The following is a 19895-nucleotide window of genomic DNA, read 5'->3' on the forward strand; positions in this document are numbered from 1 at the left end:
CACAGAGACAGCTTGTCATTATGTGCGAAGATCGTCTAACTAAACAAATTAACCTTTTGACATTTTTAACTTATGTAAATCAAATTATTTTGATTTTGAATTGAAATGATTTAGAATTGAAAAAATACAACAAAACATAGAGTAAGAAGACAATATATTAGGTGAATATTGATAGAAATTTTGATGGTAATCAAATTATGTAAATAAAAGTATTACATACTACTTATGTATTTTGGTAGGTTCAAGGTAGGTATCGGAGCCCGTATAACGACTAATAAATTTCGCAATCACTTGCGTCGTGCAAAGTGGCTATGTTCAAATATCATAACAAAATTTGATCAACTATTTATAAAACACTTACCAGTGAAAGATTCTTTAGCTTTGAATAAGCGAGATCTGCGGCACTCATACTAGGCACAGTTTGATGAGCTTTCACATTGGCATGCAACAATCATCTCTTCTATGTAAATAAGTCCAAAAATATAATATGAAAACTATTTAAAAAGGCAGTATAACCATTAACTAACTTTTTGTTTGTTGTTTCTCTTCCTACAAATTTTAAAACGCAACAAGCATACATTATAACCAAACCATGCACAGTCCCACAGCTGTGCCACAGCTGCCATATTGGATAATTTTTGTCATGTCATTTGAACATCCAATCAGAACAAAGTTATAATGCGCATGCGCCCGGTCGCTAGGTTTTCCCATATAAAATTTCACCGTCATTACGCCCGTAAAGAAGTATAACTTCAAAAATTAAAATTTATAGAAATCCGTACAAGAGTTTCTTTATATTAGCATAAGTAATGATTTTGACAATGTTGACCGGTTTAGAATACATATTTTTGAAAAATAGATATAATTTAAAAAAATCAGAATTTTTCAGATTATCGTTATTTTCATTTTCTTTTAATAATAACTCCAAAAATACTCAATATACGAAAAAAATGATATATAATTAAACTTTAGTTTTTTCTGTATCAAATATTTTACCTTTTTTAGATTTCTGTAGGGTACAAAATAACCGAGATAGAAACGTTTTAATCTTAAATTTTGCCTGCGAGTACCATGTAACTGGGCAATTTAACCTTTTGTTATTAAAAAAGTAAGGGCTCTAAAAGATTAAATTTAACGTGGTTTAAAAGCCCTTAGTTTTAGCTTTCAAATGGTTTTTAGGCCAATCTCATGTCTCAAAATTAACGGAGTTATTTAAAAAAAAACAATAACATTTTTTGGAAAAATTTTTAAAAGATATCTTTTGATAAATTTTTGGAGCATAAATTTTACTGGTATCAACTTGTTCGTAAGCTCATCTGATAGATATTTTTAAATACTTAGACAAATGTTTAATAAGTTTGTGTTATAAAATGCATAATTTTCCCGTTATTTAAGCTTGAATACTTGGATTTGGGTAGTCGCCTAAAGAAATATACATTCAATTACCTATAACTCACTTTTAGTTAAGACTAAAAGGTTTTTCTAGTAAGGGATTTATTTCGTTTTTTAATATCTTCAATTTTGGAAATAATAACTTTTTTGTAAAAACTTATAGTTTTTGAGTTATGTATTTATGAAAAATCGTTTAAAAACATGCATTTTTCTCACGAATAATTAAAATCTTTGATCTTTAATAACTCAAAAAGTTTTAATTTATGTTAATAATTTTATATAACAAATTTTGCTTATAATTTGGCCCTCTACCGCATTATGGGGTTATTTTTAATAAAATAATTTTCACCCCCGAGAAGGGGTGGCATCCACCCCCAGGGTAAAAGCGCAAGTTGGCACCATGTCACCTTTGTTCCTTGAGATATCCTCTAACCCAGGGGTTCCCAAACTTTTTTGTACCACGCCCCCTTTTGTTGAAATGAAAGCTTCTCGCGCCCCCCCCCCTTTAAAATAAATTGTATGAGCCTCAATAGGAACAAAACAAAAACAAATAAGTATTAGCTTGAAAACAAAACATTTATTTATTCTGCCGTAAGATACAACAATATCAGTTTCCATTAAATACAAAAATTATTAATAAAAGAAAAATAGATTAGGTTGGTTAGTGCGATGGATATGCTTGCATTTTATTTACTAGTATGCTTATTGGTGGCTGAATTTTAGTAAGTGCACAGTACAAGTCACTACCAACATCAAGTTTATTCCGATACTTTGTTTTAATTGCCACGGGTGTTGAAAATCGCACAAATAGTTACTTGAAAAAGGCAAATATAAATGAAGAGCTTCCCGTGATACACTAAGATACACTTTGAAATATTTGAACCAAAATGAATGTTTGTCAATTATAACAAAGTATTTGGCAGAGGAATCATGCAAAAAATAATTTGGATTTATTTGCAAAGCATCTTCTTGAAGCGATTCAGGCAGGGAGTCTATGTTGACATGAAATGGATCAGTTGACATTCTGTAAATAAAATTGTCACAAGTGTTTGGGAAGTATTTCTGGAACTCTTCAATTAGGCTCTCCAAATGGTTTGATATTTGGATTTTCAAACTTGATCCTTCATAAATGTCCTTGAAGCGTGTTTCTTCTGAGATTGGCTCTACTTTAGAGAAATTTGAATAATTTCAGGGGTTTGCTGATATTTTACGCCTCCAAAGTTGAGTAACTAAGCCTCAATCACAATGAGTAACTACTATATTTGAGTCTCCACCCTGCTGTTTTAGGTTAAGGCTGTTCAACGAGTCAAAGATGTCTGACAAATAAGCCAATATTACTTGGGTACAATGTTTTTTGAAGGCCATGTTTAGCTCATTTTGCTTTTGATGTTCCAAGGTGATTACTTCATCTCAAAGGTCAAATAATCTTGCCAACATGTTTCCTTTTGAGAGTCGTCATGGTACTTCTGTATGAAGTAACAGTGTTCATTTGGAAGGGTTTTTGCTGCCAAGGCTTGTCGATGTATAAAACAGTGTATCCCAATCACATCAGCATTTTTCTCTATTACTAATTGTAAATAGCCTGAGCGAAAACCAAGCATTGAAGGTGCGCCATCTGTACATAAACTGATCAGTTTTTGCCAAGAGAGTTCATGTTTGTCAAAAAACTCTCACACTGCTTTCATAACATTAATAGCTTTTGTTGTGGTCTCCAGTCTCCAACTCTGTAGAAAAGAGTAGCTCGTCTTTCATTCTTTTGTTTTGAATATACCGAACATAAACAATTAACTAATAACATTGTGATATGTCAGTACTCAATACTCTCGTCTAGTTGAATAGCAAAAAATAGCGATTATTTTACTGCATCAACTATCTAATTTGTATGTCTTCGGTCATATCATCAATGCGGCGTTTCACAGTGTTGTCGAAAAGAGGTATTTGAAGCGGTTAATTTTTAATTTTAGAAAAATAACTAAATTTAATTTAATGTTCAACTTCTTTCGCGCCCCCCCTGATATGTCCTCACGCCCCCCAGGGGGGGCGCGCCCCCCAGTTTGGGAACCCCTGCTCTAACCACTTACAAAATTTCATCCAAATCGATGGAGGTTCAACGAAATCGGAGGCTCATATCCACCTTCAGTGACTCCACTATTAAGATCCTAAATTAATTTAGTTTTTGGAATATATGAAGATTTGGATTAAAAGATTTGGAATATATGACTCGCAAATTGAAGGAAGAATACGAAAAATGGGGATTGCAGATGAATGTAGAAAAAACACAATATTTATGTTTAGGTGAGGATTCAACTGATAAGATATTGGACAATAATCAGAAAATAACTAGCTGTGATAAATATAAGTATTTGGGCATTAATTTCAACAAGGAAGGTACTGACGATGCAGAAATTAAGAGCAGAATAAATAAAGCAAGAACGATAATTAAATCATTGAACGGAGTTTTATGGAGTACCGAGATAGGGAAACAAAGAAAAATGCGAATATACAACACCATGATTAAGAGCACATTGGTATACGGATCCGAAACATGGAGAATAAAGGAACACCTAAAACGAAAATTAGAAGCTACTGAGATGGACGCCCTAAGAAGAGCAAGTAGAACATCGAGATTGGACCGGATTAGAAATGAGGAAGTAAAGCGAAGAATGAATTTACAAGAAACGGTTGTAGAATGCATTGAGAAGAAACAATTAACGTGGTACGGACATGTTCAGAGAATGGGGGAGGAAAGACTGCCAAAGAAAATTATGAAATGGATACCCACAGAAAACAGAAAAAGAGGAAGGCCAAGAACGACATGGATACAAGGAGTAAGACGATCAATGAGTGTACGAGGATTAGAAGATGAAAACTGCAATGATAAAAGATATTGGCAACAAGGCATCGGACAACGTCGGAGGACGTTTTGAACCCGAATTTATATATATAATTAATTTAGTTGGAGAATTTTATTTTTTTTATTTTGATGTATTCAGGAGAAGGTTTTAAAACAAAATACATACATTTTTTTTCTTAATTATTTTTGATTTTTTAGAAAACGGCATATATGTAACACTAGGAGGATATAGAGGAGCAAACGTATTTAAAATATTTCCGATTATAAATTTCAAAATAACAAACAAATACAAAACTAGATAAATGAAAAATCATAATAAAGTTATTGTAGATGAAAATCTATGTTGCACTTGATGCACACTCTCACATTGCACTTGCAACCCATGGTACGCACATATGAACTACAGCATTCATCTGCAAAACGTCTCCTTTTCTTATCAGGAATATAGGTCAGGAGATGATCAATCTTATATCTACGACTACTTTGGACGAAGATCTGCATCTTTTGGTTTGGTACCATATTTCGTAAGATACGATGTTACTAGATACCTTCGAAATTCTAGTTGTGGCATAGGATCATAGGATCTGTTATGACCAGTTATGTCTAGCATCAATGTAAATAGACCATTATGTCCATAGTTATGTCCAGCATCAATGTAAATAGACACCACCATCATTTTTTAGAGCAAATTCCTACTTGGTATCTAGCTACATTCTGGTCCATAAGATCAACGTCAACTTTCCTTTCCCTAGTTTTTTAGCTTTTGCTGATGATCTGGAAGGCTGAGCCTCGTCAATATCATCATATATTTCGAAATCTCTCACTATTTCGTAAAACAAGTTCAACAGGTGCTCTTAGAATTCTCTCGGACAGCCTGTTAAAATAATTATATTCCTCATCACCAAACTCCTCGTCTGTAAGCACATTCAATTCTGGGGTTTCAGTACCTATACATAGCATCAACGTCTAAAGTTTCAACGGCATCAATCATCCAGCGCTTCTTGGAGAGAAAACTCTTTTCTGGAACAAAAAATACGGTACAATTCCAAAAGTTCCGATTTTTGCTCGCATATGTTCCTAGCGTTACATATATGTAACACCAAAAATTAAAGGCATTTTTTACAAAACCAGGATAAATTTTCTAAAAATTTATATTATCAATAAGAAAAGACAATAATTTATTCTCAATTGAAAACACTTTAAACAAAATATAATAACAAAAGAATAGTAAAAATATACTTACTCAAACTTGAGATCCATGTTTACCATAAATAATAAGCACCGTCACATAAAACACTCAACTAAATAAACAGGTTAGATGTTAGATCAAATCCTCAAACCAACTGCTGAAAACTAGTAAACAAGTGTCCCTTGAAAGTCTTGCATCATCATCTAGTAAAAATTAGGATCACTTCCAGAATTTAAGGCTTAAGATGTTAGCGGTTTCTGCGTTACATATATGTAACGCTAGGAGCTTAAGGGTTAATAGAGAAATGCCTCACAGCTACGGATAGAAAGAAGCAACCGATGGAAGAAAAGAGATACAAAAAAACATTTGTGTGTGTATAGCCAATAAAAAAAGCTTGCCAGGAATTTTCCAAAAACTTTGTGAGATGCAAAAACTGAGGAAGAGTTGGAAAAATAATTATTTATTGAGATGCAGAATTCTTCATAAGTTATCGTGTTCGTGGTCGTCCCATTGATCGTCTTCCTATTAAGGAACCGTTTCTCGCTGTCTTTGTTACTCTATTTCGGTTTATATGATCATTCCATTCTACTCTTCTCTTTCTTACCCAGTCTTTGATGTTCTTCACTTTGCTTCTCCGTTGTATATCTGTACTTCTAGCTCTGTCTCATAGTGTCTTACCATCGATTTTTTAAGGGTTTTTATAGGGTCTAGGACGTTTCATCGCCGCCAGTTCGATGCCGATGCCGGCCGATTCATCGCCAGTCAATTAATCACTATCTGATATATTTCCGAATTTTCGAGAGTTACAATTATTAGTTATTTTTAGTATTAATTAGGAATTCTAGGAAATGCGAGATATGACGGCGATGAAATGGACTGGCGATGAACCGGCGGCATCGAAACGGCCGGCGATGAACCGGCGGCATCGAAACGTCCCATTCCGGTTTTTATATCTGCTATTTCTTGCATTCTTTTTGTTCTGTCTGTTCAAGTCGTGTTTCTACCACGTATGTCATTATTGATGTGGTGACTGTTTTGTAAATTCTCCCTTTCATTTCTTTCCCTATAGTTTTATTTCTCCATATTGTTTCAATATTGTATTCTGGTGTTCTGTTTGCTCTATTCACTGCTCTATTGATCTTCCGCTTCTGTTTCGAGTTTTCCGTAGCTAGAAAGTGTGATGCCTATACAGGGTGATTGATTAGTGGGGTAAAGCTCAATAGATCCGTTATAGTAATAGATAGCAATAAAAGTTAATAACAAAAAAGAATGTGTGTGTGTGTACTTTGTACGCACGTAAGAAGTTATACTTCTCTTATATGATTTAAACGAAATTAATATACTTTTTATTTATATTTTGTTTAAATATTAAACTAATTTATACTTACTACTTCTCAAACATTTTTATTAGAACAGTGCCAAAAATTAAAATAATAAAAGAATAAAACACACACAAACACATTAAACAAGCCACAAATGATGTCTGAACTTTAATTGTCGAGAATTTTTTTAACTAAATACGTATTTTCTGAAAATACAATTATATAATAAATATACTTACAATCATAAAATGTATTAAAAAAAAAACAAAAAAGAAAGTTTCTATTGGGACTCGAACCAGCGCTGATAAGAGCGGTTGGTATTGGAATTCATTCGCCTTCTCCACTTAGCCACGGACACTATGTGTCATTATTTACGAAGATCGACTAACTAAACGGATTAAACTTGTGATATTTTGATATTTTGAAAATTGATCAAATTATTTTAATTTTGAATTGAAATGATTTAGAATTGAAAAAATACAACAAAACATAGAGTAAAAAAACAATATATTAGGTGAATATTGATAGAAATTTTGATGGTAATCAAATTATATAAATAAAAGTATTACATACTATGTATTTTGGCAGATCAAATAGGTAGGTTTATACCCATGATACATTAACAATTATTACGTACTTGTTGCTTTTAAAAACTATTTAAAAGTCACTACAATATTATAAACTTTTTTGTTTCTGTCCTCACAACAATAAAACTAATATATTATACATTTGTTTACCTTTACCTCCAAACCACAGCTGCCATATCGGATAATTTTTGACATGTCATTTGAACATCCAATCAGAACAAAGTTATAATGCGCATGCGCCGGGCTGATAGGTTTTAACATATAAAAAAATCACCCTCTATCGCCGGTAAAGAAGTAGAACTTCAAAAATTTTAGCCACCTTTGGTGCTTTTTTTAGCTTCACATTACAAAATTAGTTAGAATGTTACAGGGTGTTCGATAACACAGTGGCAGACCAAACTTATGTTTTTTTAAAAAAAACACCCTATGTTTTATTTTAAATTCGAAATCCTGTTAACTTCTCCATCACAAAAATATAAAGGTTTGTTATGTTATACAGGGTAACAAAGTTATAACCAATTTTATATGAAAATCGTAACAAGTTCAAACCCCCGTATAAATAAAAATAAACAAAACAGCAATGGTTTATTAATGTCATATTTTTCCTTATTGTCAAAATTTTCAAGAATGATTGATATTGCTAATTTTCTTTATATCAATTACAGGGTGAGTCAAAACGCAAGTACATTATTTTCTCAGTAATTTTAAATGAAACACCCTGTATTTTAAATCACTATTGAAAAGTACCATTACCGTACTTTAATTTTTAGATGACATTCCCTATGTCTAAATTTATTAGTTTTCGAGATATTTTCATTTTTCAATGGACCAGTAGCGTGGCCACCCAAACCACCAGAATTTAATAAACTGGACTGATTTTTTTGGGGTTACGTTAATAATGAAGTTTATAAAATACCTCCAACAACAAGGGATGAGGTGAAAAATAGAATACAAAGTGTATTTCGATGTGTTAACTTACAAATGTTTCGTAGAGTAAGTAGCTCATTCAATGATCGTTTTGAGGCGTGCATAAATGTGTTAGTAGGTAATTTTGAACACCTTATGTAATTAAATATTAAACATATTTTATTAAAAGTAGCTTCTAATTTTTTCAAACATGCTTTTTTTGCAAAATGTATTACTGATAAATTATTTTTCGTTCTTTATTTGTTACATTGTTACATTTACATACAAAAGTAGTGTTTAATTGTCTTCACAAAATGTTATATTTTGTGTTTGTGTGTTTTTTTGTAAAATTTATTACTAATTTTCTTTCTTTATTTGTTACATTTACATAAAAAAGTAGTTTTTAATTGTTTCAAAAATGTTGCATGTAGTGGTTATGTTTTTTTTTTTTTGTAAAAGGTGTTACTAATAAATTATTTTTATTTCTTTATTTGCTACATTGTTACATTGATTACCGGATTGATTGATAATCAGTAATCGTCAATCATTGTCAATCCAGTCATGGTTTACTTAAAATTTAGATAATTTTAGACACCTAAAATAATTTGCTCTGAAAAATGAAAATATCTCGAAAACTAATAAATTTGAACATAGGGAATGTTATACAAAAATTAAAGTACGGTAATGTTACTTTTCAATAATGATATAAAATACAGGGTGTTCCATTTAACATTACTGAGAAAATAATGTACTTGCGTTTTAACTCACCTTGTATTTGATATACTTAAAGAAAATTAGCAATGTCAATAATTCTTGAAAATTTCGACAATAAATAAAAAAATATGGCATTAATAAACCATTGCTGTTGTGCTTATTTGTTTGTTCTGGTAGATATCTCTGACCCTTTTGATTATTTCTCGAGGTATTTCTTGGGTACAGGAGGTGAATAACTTTCTTTATTTGAAGCTGTCAAATACCTTCTTAAAGTCTACGAATCATAAATATGACGTTTTGTTGTATTCTAGTAATTTCTCCTGCATTTGTCTCGTTATAAATATCGCTTTGGTGCAATATCTTCCCGACCTAAGACAAGTTAAGTGTTGTCTTTAGTAAATGAATTCCTCTCTAGTTCTCCTGTTCCGATTTGTCTCCCTTTTTGAAGAGAGATATTAGGATGCTTGATCTCATTCTTGTGGTGTTCTGTTGTGTTATATCGTTTTTTGGATTAGTTTTAATATTTTCTTGGTCAGATCTGGTCCTCTGTACTTTAGGTATTCGGTACTTTGCTGGTGATTTTCTATTTTAAAATTTCCTTGATGCTTGTTATGGTGTATTCCACGAATATACGACTGTTTTGGATTATCGCGACAATGAATATTTTAGTGTGCAAAATAAGAAGTACGAAAGTATTTTGCTCTAATAATTACTTCAATAAACAACAATATAATTTGCAATTTACTTTCGTTCTTCATATTTTGCACAGTAAAATATTTGTTGTCTCGATCATCCAAAACAGTCGTATATTCGTGGAATGGGGTATAACCACATGTTTTATATTTAATAGTCAACATTTCAACCACGTTTTTCTTCACTTAGTGGGATTACTTACTTTTTAGGTTCACTGAACATGGTCTGATAAGATCGAAAACGTTCGTTCTGAACAATAATTGTAGTCCATTTGGATTTTTAATATTAACGTTTTGGTAAACATATACCAATTACACTAAAAGTGTTTATTTCATTGTAAAGTTTGTTAAGTAATGCCGCCAACCTCCGGAAATAGTCCAGAGAAATAAGATTTTTCTCGTGACACATCCCCCTCCAGGCCGAAACCAAGTTTTTTGAGTAGTATGGACATTAGGGAGCATCGAAAAAGGCGAAAAAAAAATTTTTTGCGTGGTAAAGTAATACCTCACAGAAGTTGCCCAATCAACTAAGTATTTTGGTAAAATTTTTTCGAAATTTGAAAATACATATCTTCTGCCCCCCCAAGACAATTAAAAATTTGAAAAAGTGTTAACAGACGAAAAAATTTTTTATTTCGAAACGAAAATGTAATAGTTCACAAAAGTTGCCTAACACACTATTTAGTATTTTAGTAAAATTGCGTTGAAATAAAAAAATATTTTCTGCCCCCCCCCCCCTCACGGCAGCTAAAAATTAGAAAAATACATTAATATGCGAATTTATTTTGTAAGGAAAATGTGACACCTTATAGAACTTGAATAAATATATTCGGTTTAAATTGGAAAATATTTTCTGGTTTTTACTATTATTATAGGCAATTAAAAATTTTACTTAAGAAAAGTATACTAAAACATTCTTTTTATAACAAAATACTCTAACTTATCCGTCTCCCTGACGTCACCCAAGTTTTTTAATACTAAAATAAATATTAAGCAAAGTACAAAATTAGGCATATAAATATTACAAAAAAATATGCTAAAAGCATTCTATTCGAAGATGTCTTCCGATTTAGCATTAAAGTGAGGCATAGTTTTTCTGGAATCAATTCGAGTATTTATAAATCCATCCCTCGAGTACACTCCACAAACTGCTAGAGAAGCTTGTGTCACAAGCTTGACACATCGTTCTACACATTGTTTCTGGCAGTGATATTTCTCAATCTCAATGTTAAAATAGTCTAAGTTAGGATTCTTAATAAAATCTCGCAGATTGTCACTCGAAAATCTAGAGAATATAGGTGGTTCTCTAAGGAGATATTCTTTTTAGTTAATTAACTCAAATTAGTCGTTTAAATCAAAATTTGTATAGGATAAAGTTTGAAGACCCTCACGTTTTTTGATTTGATCACTGTCAAACTTCTTTTGATGTCCAAGGGGTAGATCATTTAAATGTCGCAGACATACAAACCACTGAAGCGGTTTTTAAGATGTTCTTCTAACAGCCGTATATATCACCCTTAACGCCAGTATTTACGACGGTTTCGTCACACGCAATAGCTGGATTTGATACTTTCTGACAGTGGCGGCTGGTCCTAAGGGGCCACCGAGCCATGGCACTGGCTCTGAAAAATATACTTACAGGAAAACAGATTGAACAATAAAAATAATATTATTTTTACTATGCTTTTTTTAATATCAATGCATTATCTACATACATTATTTATCATTATGTAATTTAATATCCACGAAAAAACAAATAATTCCTGTGAGTTACTCTGCCCGGGCACCATTCCGTATGGCTCGAGATTTGACTTCAAAAGCATAGGAAAAGGTAGACGCGGTCAGCTTACAACGGACGCCGGGGCTTATGAGATTCCGAGCCAGACAAACTTTGGCTCGAGTGTGTTTTAGAATGTGACTTTTCTAGTGTTAGAATGTGTGTTAGATTGATTTTTGCTTATCTATTATAACTTTTTAGCGTTGATTTGAAATTTCTTCTAGCTCTTCAAATTTTGAAGGCTGTGCAAAGATTTTAAATAAATATATATTCAAAAAATTGCCGGATTTGTAGATGTGCAAGACATGGTATCATTGATTTAGTGCATATTTACGATAAAATAAATATTATGCCTTGCATTATTTTCATAATTCTTTATCCATGCGATCATCTAATTATACATAAATATCAATTTTCAAGATACTGTGTCAAAAAAACGAAAAAAAAAACCTTTTTCGAAAAACGAAAAAAAAAAAGTTGTGTTAAGGGTAAATTTACCTATGGTAAATTTATCTATTTGTGCACCGCCTCTTTTAGTAATCACGAGCCGCCACTGCTTTCTGATATACCAGACAGCGGATACCCATATCCGAAATATTTGCATCCTGGCTCATGCACAAGTGTTATGTGTTCTTCCACGATCGATTGACTATGGGTCTTGGTAGTTTTTTACTTGAGCTAAAGTTTTGTCTTTGCGTCGGTAACTTTCTTCTTTTGCCGTTGTTCTCTCTGACTATAAATATTTGTTTTTGTTTTCCCTATCAATCGAGCTTATCACCATTTTTCTGAGATCTCTTTGATTTAATAGAAATTCGCGCTCATCCAGAGGCACTTTTTGAGATTTGCTACAAAGACAATTAATCAGAGTGACACATTTGCATGCTGCAAGATCGAAACGGGTAGTTTTACTTTTGTTCTTAAAGCGTTGAATTTTATTTTTGGAAAATTCACTGTTTTGCCTGATCTTAAATAGTTTCATAATTTTCATATATTTGTCATGATAGGCTTTTAAAAGCTGAATAATTCTTGTATGTTAAATTATTGGAATTAAAGCCTTTTTCCATATTTCCTCCAATTTAATTGCAACCTGTTCGGCAATACCAGAAAATTCTGGCTTTTATGTTTCCTGCAGCCGAGTTTGATGATATACATAGTTATAAACAAATGAAGATCAAAAAACAGTAAATTTTCGCTTTTTTCGTCTGTAACCAAAAAGATAAGCATTTTAAACAAATTTTAGAGTAAGAACCTCATAATTCGTCTAAACAATTTCAATATGACGTTCGCTGAATATGTCTATCCTTATTGGTTGCTTAGAAAATTGCAAAATAAATCATAAATTTTGAGTTTTTATAAATATTCGTAACTTATGTAAAAATTAACTAAGAACCTTCTTATTACACGAATTGCTGAGACTTCTGGTGCTTAAATTATATTTTAAATTTCAAAGCAATTGGTCAAATAGTTTAAAAGTTATTGAATTTGTTTATCCCAAATTCATTTTTTTTTGCAACACTACAAGTCAGAAAATTATGAGGTTACAGTAAGACTTCTGACAGTTTATGGAAGAAGAACACTTATACTATTGACTTAATTAAAAAAAATGACAAAAAGTAATTTTAAACAGTGTAAAATTATTTTGCAAAAACACGTCGATTCTTTGCTTACTTATAAACAATTAGAATAACTTTTTAACCGTTACCCGTAGAAAAATTATTTTTTCATATTTGTAAAGACTGAATTTTTATACACATTTAGAAAGAAAAACAATTGTCCTAGGACACTTAGGGACGAAGTTAGCCCCCCTTTTTTAATTCACATGTTTTGCAAAATAATTTTGCAGTATTTAGAATTATTTTTTGTAATTTTTTTTTAATTAAATTAATAGTATAAATATTCTTCTTTCATAAACTATCCAAAGTATTACTGTAAATTCATCGTTTTCTGACTTAATAGCGTTGCAAAAAAAATGATTTTGGGATAAACAAATTAATACCTTTTAAACTATTTGACCAATTGCTTTGAAATTTGGGGTATGGTTTAAGCATCAGAGGTCTCAGCATTCCGTGTAATAAGAACGTTCTAAGTTAATTTTTACATAAGTTATGAATATTTGTAAAAACTCAAAATTTTTGATTTATTTTGCAATTTTCTAAGCAACCAATAAGGATAGACATATTCAGCGAACGCCATATTGAAGTTTTTTATACGGTTTATGAGTTTCTCACTCTCAAATTTGTTTAAAATACTTAACTTTTTGGTTATAGACGAAAAAAGCGTAAATTTGCCGTTTTTTGATCTTCATTTGTTTATAACTATGTATATCATCAAACTTGGCTGCAGGAAACATATAAGTTATTAATATAGATGTCCATACTACTCAAAAAATTTGTTTTCGGCCTGGAGGGTGTTGTGTCACGAACATGATATTTTATTTCTCTGAACTAAAAGTTTTCTACGTTAAGGCCATCGGTACATAATTCGCAAATATTTTACGGCTATCCCTACTTTTTCTGTCTACACGGCAAATTACGTGTAGTAAAATTCACACTGGTATGGATAATATGTAAACATTACTAGAATGTCATTCTACTTGACAATGTCATCATTAACTTTAACGAGATGGCTTTTGAATGTTCTTGGATAACTGTTATTTGTATAATTACAAATTATTAATTCAGTTAATAATTTTTTCACTAAGTATGTATTCAGTGATTGTAATAATTTATATGTACAACAAAAACTAATACTCAATCGAGAAAAGAGGAAAAGTGTTAAAGTGATTTTTTATTAATATATTGTTACTATGGAACGCTTACAATTTTGAACATCTTTAACAACAAAATACTTGGATCGCAGAATATATCCTGATGTATTCTCTGCTTGGATCTTAATATTCCCGAAAATATTCCCGATGCCATGTCAAATATTTAAAACTGTCACTGTCTTGTCATCATATTGTATTTGACTCGGTTCGTTGTATGACAAAGATAGCGAATGTTCGATTTGAAAAATATCACCACGTACATGGTGTCCATTTTTTTCGAATCCTGAAAAAACTAAAAAATATTTTTAAAAAATTTAAACGCAGAATGAAAGACTAAATTATTATCGAAGGCCGAAAGTCCCTTAGAATATATAAAAAGTTCCTTTTGAATGCGATATTTGAAATTAAAAATCACACTACATGTTCTCTTAGTTTTTCACCCCTGTAACTTATTAAAATAAACATTATAGAAGTTTTCAGGGACTTTCGGCCCTCAGTAAGAACGTAATCTTTCATTCTGCGTTTAAATGTTTCAAAAATACTTATTAGTTTTCTCAGGATTCGAAAAAAATGAATCCCCATTTAAATACCATTGCAGCCGAAAATACGTACCCATTCCCTTAAGCTTGTATAGTAGATTATTGTTTACGTTATGCAGTTAGTGTAACACGTTATATCTATGAATGGCCTTAGAACTTGTAATAATGACAAGTTTCACCCACGCCTGTGTTCAATGTTTCTCTAAAACCAAGCATTCGACGGTAATATCCTTTGACTTGACAACCTCTTCAATATCAAATTAAACAATTCTGTGCTAAAAGCTCTTAATAATATATTATTATAATACAGTGACTTTCATTCCACCGGTATCTACTATTAATATTCACATCCGTATCTTGGACGTCCATGCTCGAACTTTCTGTATAATTCCATCTTAAAGGGCATTTATATTCGTTACAATATTAAAATCAGTGAAATTAGCATATTTGGTATACGACAGCCCATTGTAATTGTAAAACGTTTATCATTTATTTATAACTTAGGACGCTGTAGACATCAAGACAGTTGATAAAAAAGTTTTCAATGTTAACTATGAGTGATCTGTTTATTTATACGGTAGGTACGTTGAGCGATGTAAGAGTGATATAAATGTGTACATCAAGGTTGTCATAAATAGTGTAAATTAAGTTTTCTGCAATTACATTTGCAGGGACAGTCTTTTCCTCGGATAAACAATGCTTTTTTAACAAAGCCGGCCTTAAAATATTAAAAACTTCTTTTCCATACTCTTCTGTTCTATTCTATTTAACACTGGCTCTTTCTTGTTCTTCTTGTTCAGCCTGTTTGATCCACTCCTACACAAAGGCCTCTCCATGAGTTCTCCATTCTTCTCTGTTTTGTGCTATTTGGTGTCAGTTTTTCCCCACTTTTGCTTTGATGTCGTCTAGCCAGCGTTTTTGTGGTCTTCCCTCTACTACGACTGTGTTTACGTGGTCTTCAATGTACAATGTCTTTGGTCCATATTTCGTTGTCTGGTCGTGCCTTGTATCCTTGATGCAATCCTACTTTTACATAAAATTGATGTCTCTCTCACACCTGTATTAACACTAATTGCTACTCTTTCTCATTGAGCTAACTCCTTTCTCATTGGGAACCCACCACAGAATTTCTCAAGGAACTACATCATATGCTTTCTCAAGATCAATGAATACCATAATATGAGCGTTTGTATCTTTTTTCCTGTATTTTTCCATCAACTGCCTTATAATGAGATTTGCATCTATTGTGGAGCTGTAGTTTTATGCCCCTTTAGTTTGTGTACTGTTGTATATCTTCCTTGTTTTTGTAAACATGTACTAATATACTGTTTATCCATGCATCTGTGCCACTTCGATAATTCTATTAAACGTTTTAAACAACTTGTTCTTGGCTCGTCTGATGATTTCCATACTTCCCAGAAATATTGTCTGGTCCAAATGTTTACCTTTTTTTATTTTTTGAAGAGCTTGAGCACTTTATCGTTTGTTATTTTGATGACAATAATTGCCGTTACTGGCAATTCTTCATTTAATAAGTACTTTTTTCATCTCTTTTTGACATCTCTTCGCCAACTAGTATTTTATTTTTCATCTTGGATACATCTAATTTGATTAAAATATTTTGCTTTCTTTGCTCTATGTTTGGCTATTTTGTATGTCTTTGGTTTCTCCTATAATCCTGGTATCCCTGGTATCCTTCCATCCTTTTCGTAAACTGGTATTTTATTATTTCCATCTCAGTTATATCTAATCTGATTAAATTTTGCTTTCTTTGCTGTATGTTTGGCTTTTATACATCTTTTTTCATCCTTTCATGGTATCAAGTTAATCATACCGATGTGTATACGCTACACTTCTGCCTTAAGGCCATGGGTACATAATTCGCAAATATTTTACGGCTATCCCTACCTTTTCTGTCTTGACATGGCAAATTACGTGTAGTAAAATTCACACTGGTATGGATATGTAAATATTACTAGAATGCCATTCTACTTGACAATGTCATAATTAACTTTTGTTTAAGAGATGGCTTTTGAATGTTCTTGGATAACTGTTGTTTGTATAATTGCAAATTATTAATTCAGTTAATAAATGTGATCATTTTTTCACTATGTATTCAGTGATTGTAATAATTTATATGTACAACAAAAACTAATACTCAATCGAGAAAAGAGGAAAAGTGTTAAAGTGATTTTTTTTAATAATATATTGTTACTATGGAACGCTTACAATTTTGAACATCTTTAACAACAAAATACTTGGATCACAATCACAGAATATATTTTGATGTATTCTCTGCTTGGATCTTCCATAAATAATACACACTAAATAACTTTTTACAGAGTTCACGTCTTAAATCGATTATTTATCAAATACACTATATATCAATATTATTTAATCAACAACTCAAGATATTCCCGATTCATGTCAAATATTTAAAATTGTCACTGATTTTCACAGTCTGACTGACAATATGCTGACAATATTCTATTCGACTGAGAGCGTTGTATGACAAAGGTAGATTTGGAAAATATTACCACGGACATTGTGTTCACTTTTTTTCGAATCCTGAAAAAACCAATAAATATTTTTGAAAAATTTAAACGCAGAATGAAAGACTAAATTATTACCGAGGGCCGAAAGTCCCTTAGAATAAATAAAAGTTTATTTGGAATGAGATATTTGAAATTAAAAATCACACTAAATTTTCTCATAGTTTTTCACCCCTGTAACTTATTAAAATAAACATTATAGAAGTTCTCAGGGACTTTCGGCCCTCGCTAATAACGTAATCTTTCATTCTGCGTTTAAATTTTTCAAAAATACTTATTAGTTTTCTCAGGATTCGAAAAAAATGAATCCCCATCTCTATAATTGTTTGCACATGGGGTAGTAGCTTCTAGATGAATATACAAAGTTATGAGTATGTTTATTTCATGCAGCCGTAGCTATCTTATATACAGAATAGAATTAAATATACAAAAATGTGGATTTCCTATTTTACTGTATCTACTACATAATTGATCCTGGTACAATGTCTGTGTATGATTGTATGTATAGATTATGCGCGTGTGGACTATGATATTTTTAATAGTATAATTCAAACATATGCAAATTCGTAAACACCTATCTTGAATATATAAAGGTAAATATAGCGATTTACTTTTAGGTACTACTAATTAAGTAGTACATAATTTCATTAATTTTAATTTATTAACCAAGGAAAGTTTGCAGCTCGTAACAATACAAAAATGCGATAGTATTTTTACATTATAAATTATAATTACAATGTATATTACGAAGTATGTATACAGGGTGAGGCAAATAAAGGGTCTATTAGAAATATCTCGAGAACTAAAGGCAACAGAATTATGAAAATTGGAATAAAGGGATTTTGAAGGATGATCTATTAAATGAAAATATTTTCATCTCTCTGCAATTTCCGGTTATACCGGAAGTTGCTTATAACTTTGTTTTTTTAAATGGGACACCCTGTATATTTTTACATTTTTGGATTCATTTCGATGTCTTCTTCCTTAAAATATGAGGTTTTGTAATATTATATAGGATATTTTAAAAGATAATTACGTTTTTTTATTAATTTCGTAGCAATATTCACACCCTGTAGAATTGTAGTAGTTTGACATCTAAAACTCTACTTACGTTCAAATGATTTTTAATATACTCTACTATTGTTAAGAATCATTAGTATAGCTAAATTTTTAATTTTAGTATACAGGGTTGGGCGAAACTCGGAATGAGTATTTTCTGGGTTTTCTTAAATGGAACACTCTGTATTTTAGTATTGTAATGAAATGATATTTTATGGTACTTTTTTATTTCTTAAGCATTCCCTATACCTAACTGCTTTAATTTGTGCTTAATTGTTAATCGCACCAACAATCTTAACTACGTAGGTATTTTGATAGCTAAACCATTATTGGTAATTTTAAGGACCAGTCTGGATTAATATGTATTTATTTCTGAAAAATTATTTGGGATTGAGTATTTTTACGGCCAACCTAATAAAATTTTACTTATTTTTTGTTGCAATTAATGTTTAGCTTGAATCACCAATAACTCACAAATTAAAGCAGTTACGTATAGGGAATGCTTAAGAAATAAAAAAGTACTATAAAATATCATTTCACTACAATACAAAAATACAGGGTGTTCCATTTAAGAAAACTCAGAAAATACTCATTCCGAGTTTCGACCAACCCTGTATACTAAAATTAAAAATTTAGCTATACTAATGATTCTTAACAATAGTAGAGTATATTAAAAATCATTTGAACGTAAGTAGAGTTTTAGGTGTCAAACTACTACAATTCTACAGGGTGTGAATGTTGCTACGAAATTAATAAAAAAACGTAATTATCTTTTAAAATACCCTGTATAATATTACAAAACCTCATATTTTAAGAAATAAGACATCGAAGAGAATCCAAAAACGTAAAAATATACAGGGTGTCCCGTTTAAAAAAACGAAGTTATAAGCAACTTCCGGTATAACCGGAAGTTGAAAAGAGATGAAAATATTTTCATTTAATAGAGCATCCTTCAAAACCCCTTTATTCCAATTTTCATGATTCTGTTGCCTTTAGTTCTCGAGATATTTCTAATAGGCCAGTTATCTGCCTCACCCTATATATTATGACAGCTACATGTTTCCTTTTTAATTATTTTTTAGGAAGAAAGTTATAAGATAAAGGCAGACAAAGCGTTTAAAGATGCTTGGCAGTTATTCAAAAACAGTAACTGGATCTTCAAATATAAAAAAGATGAGGACCGAGTTTATACCACTGTTGATAATAACAAAAAGACAATATTTAGATTAGAAGTAAGAAACATGTATTTTTTTATGCTAGGCATGTTAGGGTTTATACGCATAACGTTTATGTTTCTTTCATCGTGTCGAGAAGGCATTTGACCGAGTACCACATGATACACTTTTCTACAGCAGGACTTAACCACTACGATATAAGACTGCTGAAATACTTATATTACAATCAAGTAGCCTCTATCCAATTTGAAAACAGTCGTACTGAAAAACTACCCATAAAACGTGGAGTACGACAGGGTTGTGTTTGATCACCCACCCTTTTTAATCTGTACTCTTACCCCAGGCTGTGGGTGAAAAAACGTGATATCAT

The 19895-nt window shown here is 31.3% G+C and overlaps 1 protein-coding gene across 1 annotated transcript in view; it reads left to right on the plus strand.

Moving 5' to 3' along the window:
• Positions 1-19895, plus strand: part of LOC114340936 (steroidogenic acute regulatory protein-like) — a 102295-nt gene that overhangs the window by 60827 nt on the left and 21573 nt on the right. Inside the window, exon 7 of the mRNA XM_028291710.2 lies at positions 19433-19582. Coding sequence (XP_028147511.2) covers positions 19433-19582 — 150 coding nt within the window. The remainder of the gene's footprint in view (positions 1-19432; positions 19583-19895) is intronic.

This window comes from Diabrotica virgifera, chromosome 4 (genome assembly GCF_917563875.1).
Source record: "Diabrotica virgifera virgifera chromosome 4, PGI_DIABVI_V3a".
NCBI classification, from domain to species: domain Eukaryota; kingdom Metazoa; phylum Arthropoda; class Insecta; order Coleoptera; family Chrysomelidae; genus Diabrotica; species Diabrotica virgifera.